The sequence below is a fragment of the Chiloscyllium plagiosum genome, unplaced genomic scaffold, assembly GCF_037043375.1.
Source record: "Chiloscyllium plagiosum isolate Xiang-an unplaced genomic scaffold, Cpla_swu_hap1 HiC_scaffold_14, whole genome shotgun sequence".
In the NCBI taxonomy this organism is placed as follows: Eukaryota; Metazoa; Chordata; class Chondrichthyes; order Orectolobiformes; family Hemiscylliidae; genus Chiloscyllium; species Chiloscyllium plagiosum.
In genome coordinates, this window is record NW_028270152.1 from 35670662 (window position 1) to 35682957 (window position 12296).

At 43.2% G+C, this 12296-nt stretch overlaps 1 protein-coding gene across 13 annotated transcripts in view; it reads left to right on the forward strand.

Moving 5' to 3' along the window:
- The window catches only part of LOC122559001 (voltage-dependent L-type calcium channel subunit alpha-1D-like), a 672668-nt gene that overhangs the window by 652555 nt on the left and 7817 nt on the right, over positions 1-12296 (forward strand). For all 13 annotated transcript variants that reach the window (XM_087994295.1, XM_087994294.1, XM_043708069.2 and 10 more), the window contains one exon: positions 1906-2226. In XM_087994295.1, the coding sequence (XP_087850421.1) occupies positions 1906-2226 (321 nt within the window). The remainder of the gene's footprint in view (positions 1-1905; positions 2227-12296) is intronic.

Consider the following 12296-nt stretch of genomic DNA (forward strand, 5'->3'; position numbering starts at 1 on the left):
GCATTTTGGGAAAGGAAATACTTAGCAGGACTTATACACTTAATGATAAGTCCTAGGGAGTGTTGCTGAACAAAGAGACTTTGGATTGCAGATTCATAGCCCCTTGAAAGTGGAGTTGCAGGTAGATAGGATAGTGAAGAAGCGTTTGGTATGCTTTCCTTTATTGGTCAGAGTATTGAGTACAGGAGTTGGGAGGTCATGTTGCAGCTGTACAGGACATTGGTTAGGTCACTGTTGGAATATTGCATGCAATTCTGGTCTCCTTCCTATCGGAAAGGTGTTGTGAAACTTGAAAGGGTTCAGAAAAGATTTACAAGGATGGTGCCAGGGTTGGAGGATTTGAGCTACAGGGAGAGGCTGAACGGGCTGGGGCTGTTTTCCCTGGAACGTCGGAGGCTGAGGGGTGACCTTATAAAGGTTTATAAAAACATGAGGGGCATGGATAGAATAAATAGACAAAGTCTTTTCCCTGGGTGGGGGAGTCCAGAATTAGAGGGCATAGGTTTAGAGTGAGAGGGGAAAGATATAAAAGAGACCTAAGGGACAACGTTTTCACTCAGAGGGTAGTGCATTGTGGAATGAGCTGCCAGAGGCAGTGGTGGAGGCTGGTACAATTGTAACATTTAAGAGGCATCTGGATGGGTATATGAATAGGAAGGATTTGAAGGGATATAGGCCTGCTGGCAGGTAGGACTAGATTAGGTTGGGATATCTAGTTGGCATGGATGAAGGGTCTGATTCCATGCTGTACATCTCTATGACTCTATAAGTCAGAGCAGGACTTAAACACTTAATGGTAAGGTCCTGGGGAGTGTTGCTGAACAAAGAGACCTTGGAGTGCAGGTTCATAGCTCCTTGAAAGTGGAGTTGCAGGGAGATAGGATAGTGAACAAGGTGTTTGGTATGCTTTCCTTTATTGGTCAGAGTATTGAGTACAGGAGTTGGGAGGTCACGTTGCAGCTGTACAAGACATTGGATTTTTGGAAGAATGTGTGCAATTCTGGTCTCCCTCCTGTTGGAAAGATGTTGTGAAACTTGAAAAGGGTTCAGAAAAGATTTACAAGGATGTTTCCAGGGTTGGAGAGTTTCAGATATAGGGAGAGGCTGAATAGGCTGGGGTTGTTTTCTTTGGAGCATCAGAGGCTGAGGGATGACCTTATAAATGTTTATAAAATCATGAGGGGCAAGGTCTTTTCTGTGGAGTGGGGGAGTCTAGAACTAGAGGGCATAGGTTTAAGGTGAGAGAGGAAAGATTTGAAAGGGACCTAAGGAGCAATGTTTTCACGGAGACAGTGGTGAGTGTATGGAATTAGCTGCCAGACGAAGTGGTGGAGGCCAGTACATTAAAAGGCTTCTAAAAGGCATCTGGATGGGTTTTTGAATAGGAAGGGTTTATAGAGATATGGGCCAAATGCTGGCAAATGGGATGAGATGATCTAGGATATCTGACTAGCATGGCAAGTTGGACTGAAGGGTCTATTTTTGTGCTGTACATCTCTATGACTCTATGTGTAAAATGGACTACTTCACTTTGGCTCCACAACCCAAGACAACTAACACACCAGGGACCAGTGGAAAAAGTGAGTAGAAAAAAAATCAGTGATAGTAGGAAGAATCATAGATTCACTCTGGATTGCCTTACTATTTTCACACTGACCGATATTTAGCCAGCACCAGAATAAGATGAAGTTTTCATGATTAAATTCAGAACTAAATGCTTCAGTAATTTACGGTGACTGTTAATGCTTGAAATTTCTCTTCGACTACTGAGGCAATGTATCACAAAGGAATTGGGAAATCACCTACTTAACATAGATTCATGTTTATTTTTCTGAACAGTAATGAAAGATGATGGATTATGTAATTATATTTGTACCATTGATTTCTTTCTCTATGAATAAACAGGTTATGGCTGTGGCAGGAATGGATTCTTACAAAAGTAGAAGACTCTCACCAGCACGATCAACACGGTCATGGGCAACGCCTCCAGCTACGCCACCCAGCAAAGAGCGTTCCCCATACTACACTCCTCTGATCCGTGTAGATCGTGTTGAATCCAGAGAACATATGAATGGTAATCTTCCCTCGATGAGCAGGAGCTCTTGGTATACTGACGACATTGACATTCCTTACAAAATCTATACCCCATCAAATCTAGCTGTTCCCAATAACTTTTTACAACGATACTATGAGAAACGAGGGAGTGCAGACAGTTTGGTAGAAGCTGTAAGTATTCAACCTTTCTCATATGATATAATATGATGAAGTTCAAGCATTAAGAAACAATCTATATCTGATGTAATGCAAGATACTGTTGGTGATCAATTTTTTCATTTTCTCACCATTCCTCTTTGACATTATTCCTTCAAGTGAGAAAGTTGAGTCCCTGACACTGATTGTGGACTCCACAAATTGAATGTGGTTAATCAACCTTAGGGATAGTTTCAATAGGATGGAAGAATACAAAATATTACTTCTTGACTCCTTTTGTTGTTTACTGGTTCACTCAACAAGCACATATGAACCTATTATACTGTCCTAACTGAGACAAAAATGCTTAATGAGTAACAAAGAGCCCTGTAGTTTCAGCTTGTGAACATCTTGATAGCAGTTTTAATTATTAAACCATCTTGCATGAGGAGCTATAGCTTGAAAGAGAGAATCTATTGCTGACTGACAGCAAGTTATGAACACCAGGTCGGTCATGATATGACAATAATACCTTTGCTCCCTTTAATCTCCTTTCGGGAGCAAGATCATTTTAATGGTGGTCAGCAGTGTTTGACAACGTGAGGTGAGATAGCTCACTGCTTGATTTTGGTGCACTTCTGGCAAACAATACATTGTATCAGGAACAACACTAATTTATGTTAATTGACTGAGATGACATTATTGACAAAGATTAATTTTGCACAAAGTAGGGCAACACAGTCTGAGTAGCAACAGTCTTGCAGCACTCTACTGGGACCATATTTTCAGCTGCATGTATAAACATTCAACGTTGGCTGGGATGCAAAACAGATGATAGCAGATTAGTCACCCATTATGGAATCTTTATGGGCACAAAAAGTGGACATTTGGTCCATTTAGTCCATGTTGGTCTTCTCTACAGTAATCCAAGCAGCCATTTACACCCTACACATTCCATTGAAGTGAATGACAGCTGGGAGGGAAGCTCTTGCAAAGCATTCTCAACCCCATCTTGCCTGTACATTGAAGGGCATAGAATCATTGCTGAACAAGTATTACCAGAACATAAAGTTCCTGAAACTCCTGTTAAACTAGCTGGAAATGACTCTGGCCTCCATACTGGTATACTGAAACCTGTAAAAAGTTATCCAACGTGGAGGACTTAAATTAGAAGAGGTAGAGCAGCAATTTTCATCAAACTAGGAAAACCAAGATGAAGAGGTAGCAAATAGAGTAACAGTAAGCACATTTTACGCCAAGTATGAAAGGGAGGACATAACTGCACAGCAACTTCTCTGACTGCTTATTATCCTGCCTTGAAATGTTACACAATGCCCTTCTGCATTTATAGTACTTGTTACATCTTTCACCATTCCCTTTAAACCTGCCTTTAAGAACTGATTCCTTAAGATAACTTCTATTCCAATCATGTACGAAACATGAAAAAATAAGAGCACTCAGTCAGTTGAAAGCCAGAAGTCATTAAAATGATTAATTTCCAAGACAATAATTCCCTTGAGTTTATTTCATCTACCGGTGAGAAGCATGTACCTTTTTTAAAAACAAGTTTATATAGTCTATTACTCCAATCAGTAGTGCTCTAGTGGCCTCAGCAAAATTGTTGGAAGATTATTGTTTTAGATATTGGGATCCTTGAGATTCTCATGATGTAACTGCATAACTGCATTTCAGTTGCTGCCTGTCCCAAGTGCCATACTGGTACTCTCGGATAGAATTTACAAATGTGGCAATGACCAGACATTCATGGATCATTACAGGACAACATAAACCCCTCCTGTAGCATCACCATTACTCCTGTGAGATTTGTAACAGCACTTCCATTTATCTGGTAGACAGCATATTGTAGAAAATGAATGAGCCCCAGAAACCCTTATCTATGTCGTCAAGTAACCTGGCCAAGGTAGATACTTTGTTCTCAAAAATAAAGCTTTATTGCAGCCATTTGAGCTTCCACAGAAGTACCAAAGACTAGTGACATTGACTTCTATTGTTAGGACACTGCTGCAGAATCCCTAAATGTGGGGACACAATATCACAGTTTAACCACAGTATAGAAGGAAATTATTTGGCCCAGCGTGTCTACTGTAGTTATCTAATTAGCATAATGATTTAGTGCCGCCATCTTGCCTTTCCCCATACTGTTACACATTGTTTCTGTTCAAATGATTATTTAATGCCTCTTGACACAGCATGGAAACAGACCCTTCGGTCCAACCCGTCCATGCCGACCAGATATCCCAACACTATCTAGTCCCACCTGCCAGCACCCTTCCTATTCATATACCCATCCAAATGCCTCTTAAATTTTGCAATTGTACCAGCCTCCACAACTTCCTCTGGCAGCTCATACATGTACCACCCTCTGCGTGAAAAAGGTGCCCCTTAGGTCTCTTTTATATCTTTCCCCTCTCACCCCAAACCTATGCCCTCTAGTTCTGGACTCCCCTCCCCAGGGAAAAGACTTTGTCTATTTATCCTATCCATGCCCCTCATAATTTTGTAAACCTCTATAAGGTCTCCCCTCAGCCTCCAACACTCTAGGGAAAACAGCCCCAGCCTGTTCAGCCTCTCCCTGTAGCTCAGATCCTCCAACCCTGGCAACATCCTTGTAAATCTTTTCTGAACCCTTTCAAGTTTCATAACATCTTTCTGATAGGAAGGAGACCAGAATTGCACACAATATTCCAACAGTGGCCTAACCAATGTTCTGTACAGCCGCAACGTGACCTCCCAACTCCTGTACTCAATACTCTGACCAATAAAGGAAAGCATACCAAACACCTTGTTCACTATCCTATCTACCTGCGACTCCATTTTCAAGGAGCTATGAACCTGCACTCCAAGGTCTCTTTGTTCAGCAACACTCCCAAAGACCTTACCATTAAGTGTATAAGTCCTGCTAAGATTTGCTTTCCCAAAATGCAGCACTTCGCATTTATCTGAATTAAACTCCATCTGACACTTCTCAGCCCATTGGCCCATCTGGTCCAGATCCTGTTGTAATCTGAGGTAACCCTCTTCACTGTCCACTATACCTCCAATTTTGGTGTCACCTGCAAACTTGCTCACTGTACCTCTTATGCTCGCATCCAAATCATTTATGTAAATGACAAAAAGTAGAGGGCCCAGCACCAATCCTTGTGGCACTCCACTGGTCACAGGACTCCAGCACCACCCTCTGTCTTCTACCTTTGAGCCAGTTCTGTATCCAAATGGCTAGTTCTCCCTGTATTCCATGAGGTCTAACCTTGCTAATCAGTGTCCCATGGGGAACCTTGTCGAACGCCTTACTGAAGTCCATTTAGATCACATCTACTGCTCTGCCCTCATCAATCTTCTTTGTTACTTCTTCTAAAATCTCAATCAAGTTTGTGAGACATGATTTCCCACGCACAAAGCCATGTTGACTATCCCTAATCAGTCCTTGCCTTTCCAAATACATGTACATCCTGTCCCTCAGGATTCTCTCCAACATCTTGCCCACCACCGAGGTCAGGCTCACCGATCTATAGTTCCCTGCCTTGTCTTTACCACCCTTCTTAAACAGTGGCACCACGTTTGCCAACCTCCAGTCTTCCGGCATCTCACCCTGTGATTATCGATGATATAAATATCTCAGCAAGAAGCCCAGCAATCCATTCTCTAGCTTCCCACAGAGTCCTCGGGTACACCTGATCAGGTCCTGGGGATTTATCCACCTTTAACCGTTTCAAGACATCCAGCACTTCCTCCTCTATAATCTGGACATTTTGCAAGATGTCACCATCTATTTCCCCACAGTCTATATCTTCCATATCCTTTTCCACAATAAATACTGATGCAAAATATTCATTTAGTATCGCCCCCATTTTCTGAGGCTCCACACAAAGGCCGCCTTGCTGATCTTTGAGGGGCCCTATTCTCTCCCTAGTTACCCTTTTGTCGTTAATATATTTGGAAAAACCCTTTGGATTCTCCTTAATTCTATTTGCCAAAGCTATCTCATGTCCCCGTTTTGCCCTCCTGATTTCCCTCTTAAGTATACTCCTACTTTCTTTACACTCTTCTAAGGATTCACTCGATCTATCCTGTCTCTACCTGACATATGCTTCCTTCTTTTTCTTAACCAAACCCTCAATTTCTTTAGTCATCCAGCATTCCCTATACTGACCAGTCTGTAATTTTTTGGCTTAACCTTACAATAATTGTGAACAAGGATGTAATGTTTGCATTCTCTAGTTTTTTGGCACCCCTCCTGAGTCCAGTGAAGACTGAAAAGTTATGACAAGTGCCCCTGAAATTTCCACACTCACTTCCTTCAATATCCTTGGATGCATCTCATCTCGTTCTGGTGCTTCATCAATTTCAAATGCTCCTCGTCACAAACCTTCCATCTATCACAATGACCTGGGTAGCTTCTTAGAAGAAACAGGTGCAAATATTCATTTAACACATCAGCCACACCTCTTATTCCCATATGTAAATCCTCTTTTTCTGTCCCTAATCAACTCTAATCCTTTCACCTGAAGTGCTTTTGATGATTTTGGGATTTTTTTTCATAATGCTTCTTTGCTTCTCTAAAATGCTTTTTCATCTCCCCTTTGAATCTTCTGTTATCCCTTTGGTTTGCAATTATATTTTCTACTTGAAGCTTGTCATAGCAATTTTTTTCTTTATTTTAAATTTTATCTCCTTTTCCATTCAAGGAGCGTGGGGTTTATTCACCCTCCCTTTCGAGTGATACTGAAAGTGGCTCTACATTGAAGAATTGTGATGCCCTGAGAGATCACAGCACAAAAGCTAAAAATCAATTCATAAAGTCATAGAGATGTACAGCACGGAAACAGACCCTTCAGTCCAACTCGTCGTTCCGACCAGATATCCCAACCTAATCTAATCCCATTTGCCAGCATTTGGCCCATATCCCCCTAATCTCTTCCTATTCATATCCTCATACAGATACTTTTAATGTACCAGCCTCCACCAATTCCTCTGGCAGCTTGTTCCAGACACATACCACCCTCAGTGTTAAAAGGTTGCCCTTTTAATCTTACCCCTCTCACCTTAAATCTATGCCCTCTAGTTTTGGACTCTCCCACTCCAGGGAAAAGACTTTGTCTATTTATCCTATCCATGCTCCTTATGATTTTGTAAACCTCTGTAAAGTCACCCCTCAGCCTCTGACACTCCAGGGAAAATAGCCCCAGCCTATTCACCCTCTCCCTGTAGCTCAAACCCTCCAATCCTTGTAAATCTTTTCTGAACCCTTTCAAGTTTCATATCATCGTTTCTAATAGCAAAGAGACTAGAATTGCCAGTATTCAAAAGTGGCCTAACCAATGTCTTCTATGGCCACATGACCTCCGAATTCCTATACTCAATAACTGACCAATAAAGGCAAGCATACTAAATGCCTTCTTCATGATCCTGTCTACCTGCAACTCTAATTTCAAGGAACTATGAACCTGCACTCCAAGGTGTCTTTGTTCAGCAACAGTCCCCAGGACCGTACCTTTAAGTGTATAAGTCCTGATTTGCCTTTCCAAAATGCAGCACTTCACATTTATCTAAAACTCATACCTTAAGTCAAAACTTTTGAACACCTAGTGCAATTGGTTGTTTGTGGAAAGCATTTGTCTTTCTATTGCTCATGCATTGATACCCTCTGTGTCATTCTGTGAAAATTACCAGATAATTTGTATTTATAATTTGTGGACGGCACGGTGGCACAGTGGTTAACACTACTGCCTCACAGCACCAGAGACCCGGGTTCAATTCCCGCCTCAGGCGACTCTCTGTGTGGAGTTTGCACATTCTCCCCATGTCTGCGTGGGTTTCCTCCGGGTGCTCCGGTTTCCTCCCACAGTCCAAAAATGTGCAGGTTAGGTGAATTGGCCATGCTAAATTGCCCATAATGTTAGATGAAGGGGTAAATGTAGGGGAATGGGTCTGGGTGGGTTACGCTTCGGTGGGTCGGTGTGGACTTGTTGGGCCAAAGGGCCTGTTTCCACACTAAGTAATGTAATCTAATCTAATGTAATAATATTGATTGAGAGGCAAATAGATTATTAGGTCATTTTCATATTCTGTGAAAGAGACCCCAGCATTTCAAAATATTTCCACTGGACCTTTAACAAGTACCTGAGAGGGTAGACATAGAAACATAGAACATAGAAGCAGGAATAGGCATACCGCCCTTCTATACAATAGGCTCATGACTGATCATCCAACTCAATACCCTGTTTTCACTTTCTCCCCAGACCCTTTGATCCTTTTAATCCTAAGAACTATACCTAACTCCTTGAAAACATTCAATGTTTTAGTGTCAGTTGCTTTCTGTGAGAATTCCACAGACTCATTGCTCTCTCAGTGAAGAAATTCCTCATTTGTTTTAAATGACCTACACTATATCCCTGATTCTGGACTCAATGGTTATCAGGAACATCCTTCCTGTGTTTACCCTGTCAAGCCCTGTTAGAATTTTATAGGTTTCTATGAACCTTCCCAACAGAAACTCCAGTGAATATACTAACTGATCCAGTTTCTCTCCATTTGTCAGTTTTACCATCCCCAAGAATCACCATTTGCCCCACTTATGGGATTAATGGAGATTTAGTGGAGATTTACTTTTGGTGCAGACTTGTTGAGTATAATTCATTACTCTCAATATCTCACTGATTTATGAAGTATCTCACTTTATGAAGTGGTCGCTGTCTACCACTTGGAAAAAGACATGTTTATCCCTATAATTTGTTTGTCAAGCAAACACTTCTCCATCCCTACTAGTAAACTACCCCCAATCCTATGTGCTTTAATTTTATACACTAATCCCTTATTTGGGACTTTATTGAGAAATTTCTGCAAGTCCAAGTAAATCACATCTACTGCTTCCACTTTATCAAATCTATCAGTTACATCCTTAAAAGATTACAGCAAATTTGTCTAGCCCAGAGGTGGGAAACCTTTTCATGTTGGTAGGCCGCATTATGTTAGTTGTAATCTAATAAGGCCGCATCCAAAAAAATTCAATTATATATTCTTCAAAATTCACATTTTTTAAATAGTGGCGGTCAGTCTGTGAGGATTATTTTGTTGAATTTTCTTTTACTCTCTGGTATTTTAAATACATTCATTTTAAGATTAAAATAAAAATAATAAAGGATGAAAAAACATATTAATAAATAACTAAAAGATTTGTTAGACAGTCGTCTGAGGCGGGAATTGAACCCGGGTTTCTGGCACTGTGAGGCAGCATTGCTAATCACTGTGCCGCCCTCAATGTCGCTCAATTTATCCAACTTGCATCTCATACCACCTAAGTTTGCTTTATTTAGATTCAAGACTTTAGTCTCAGAATCACAGACTACATCACTCTCCACCTCAATGAAGAATTTTTGTATTATGGTCAGTCTTCCCATTAGGGGCCTCACACAACTAGCTCGCTAATTATGCCTTCGTAATTACACAATACCCAGTCTAGGACAGCTGTTCTTTAGTTGGAACATAGAACACTACAGCACAATACAGGCCCTTCCGCCCCGATGTTGTGCCGACCTTTTATCATACTGTAAGATCAGAATAACCTATAACCCCTTCGTTGTACTATCTTCCACGTGCCTATCCAAGAGTCGCTTAAATGTCCCGAATGTATCTGACTCTACTACCTCTGCTGGCAATGCATTCCACGCACTCACCACTCTGTGAAGAACCTATCTCTGACATCTCCTCTAAACCTGCCAATCACCTTAAAATTATGCCCCTTTGTGACAGCCATTTCCACCCTGGGAAAAAGTATCTGGCTATCTTGTACACCTCTATCAAGTCACCTCTCATCCTTATTTGCTCCAATGAGAAACGCCTGAGCTCCCACAACCTTTCTTCACAAGACATGCCCTCTAGTCCAGGCAGCATCCTGGTAAATGTGCTCTGTACCCTCTCTAAAGCTTCAACATCCTTCCTATAATAAGGTGCTGACCAGAACTGAACACAATATTCCAAGTGTGGTCTAAGTAGGACTGTACAGAACTGTAGCACAGCCTCACGACTTTTAAACTCAATCCCCTGTTAATGAAAGCCAACACACCATACGCCTTCTTGACAACCCTATCAATTTTGGTGGCAACGTTTGAGGGATTTATGGACATGGACCCCAAGATCCCTCTCTTTCTCCACACTGCCAAGAACCCTGCCTTTGAATTTGAATGCAGGATACAGGATTAACCTTCCAAAGTGAATCACTTTTCCAGGTTGAACTCCATCTGCCACTTATCAGCCTAGTTCTGCATCCTGTCAATGTCCCATTGCAACCTGCAACAGCCCTGCTCACTATCCACAACTCCGCCAAGCTTCGTGTCATCAGCAAACTAACTAACCCACCCTTCCACTTCCTCATCCAAGTCATTTATAAAAATCACAAAGAGCAGAGGGCCCAGAACTGATCCCTGTGGAACACCACTGGTCACCAAGCTCCAGACTGAATACTTTACAACATACCATGACCCTCTGTCTTTTATGGGTCAGCCAATTCTATATCCAGGGCAAAAGTGAGGACTGCAGATGCTGGAAAACAGAGTTTAGATTAGAGTGATGCTGGAAAAGCACAGCAGGTCAGGCAGCATCCGAGGAGCAGGAAAATCAACATTTTGGGCGAAAGCCCTTCATCAGGAATAGAGGCAGGGAGCCTCCAGAGTGGAGAGATAAATGGAGGGGAGGTGGTGGGGGGGGGGGGGGGGGGGGGGGGAGAGAGCTGGGGAGAACATAGCAAAGAGTACAGTAGGTGAATGGGGGTGGTGATGGAGGTGATAGGTCAGAGAGGAGAGTGGGGGAAGGTAGCAAAGAGTACAATAGGTGAATGGGGGTGGGGATGGAGGTGATAGGTCAGAGGGGAGGGTGGAGTAGATAGGTGGGAAGGGAGATTGGCAGGTAGGGACAGGTCATGGGGACAGTGCTGAGCTGGAAGATTGGAACTGGGGTAAGGTGGGGGGAGGGGAAATGAGGAAACTGATGAAGTCCACATTGATGCCCTGGGGTTGAAGTGTTCCGAGGCAGAAGATGAGGCGTTCTTCTTCCAGGCGTCGGGTGATGAGGGAGCAGCTGTGGAGGAGGCCCAGGACCTGCATGTCCTTGGCAGAGTGGGAGGGGGAGTTGAAATTTTGGGCCATGGGGCGGTGGAGTTGATTGGTGCGGATGTCCCAGAGATGTTACCTGAAGCGCTCTGCGAGGAGGCATCCAGTCTCCCCAATGTAGAGGAGACCGCATCAGGAGCAACAGATATAATAAATGGATGTGCAGGTAAAACTTTGATGGATGTGGAAGGCTCCTTTGGGGCCTTGGATGGAGGTGAGGGAGGAAGTGTGGGTACAGGTTTTGCAATTCTTGCGGTGGCAGGGGAGGTGCCAGGATGGGAGGGTGGGTTGTTGGGGGTGTGTGGACCTGACCAGGTAGTCACAGAGGGAACGGTCTTTGCAGAAAGTGGAAAGGTGGTGGGGTCCGTTTGGAGGTGACGGAAATGTCAGCGGATGATGCGGTTAATGCGAAGGTTGGTAGGGTGGAAAGTGAGGACCGGGGGGGTTCTGTTCTCGTTACGGTTGGAGGGATGGGGTTTGAGGGCAGAGGTACGGGATGTGGATGAGATGCGTTGGAGGGCATCTTCAACGATGTGGGAAGGGAAATTGTGATCTCTAAAGAAGGAAGCCATCTGGTGTGTTCTGTGGTGGAACTGGTCCTCCTGGGAGCAGATACAGCGGAGGCGGAGGAATTGGAAATACGGGATGGCATTTTTGCAGGAGGTAAGGTGGGAAGAGGTGTAATCCAGGTAGCTGTGGGAGTCAGTAGGTTTGTAAAAAATGTCAGTGTCAAGTCTGCCATCATTATGGTCGGGGTGGAATGTGTTGGTGAAGTTGATGAACTGCTCAACCTCCTCACGGGAGCTCGAGGTGGCGCCGACGCATCAATGTAGCAGAGGAAGAGGTGGGGAGTGGTGCCGGTGTAACAATGTAAGATGGACTGGTCTACGTATCCAACAAAGAGACAGGCATAGCTGGGGCCCATACAGGTGCTTTGTTCTAGAGGAAGTGGGAGGATTCAAAGGAAAAATTGTTAAGGAT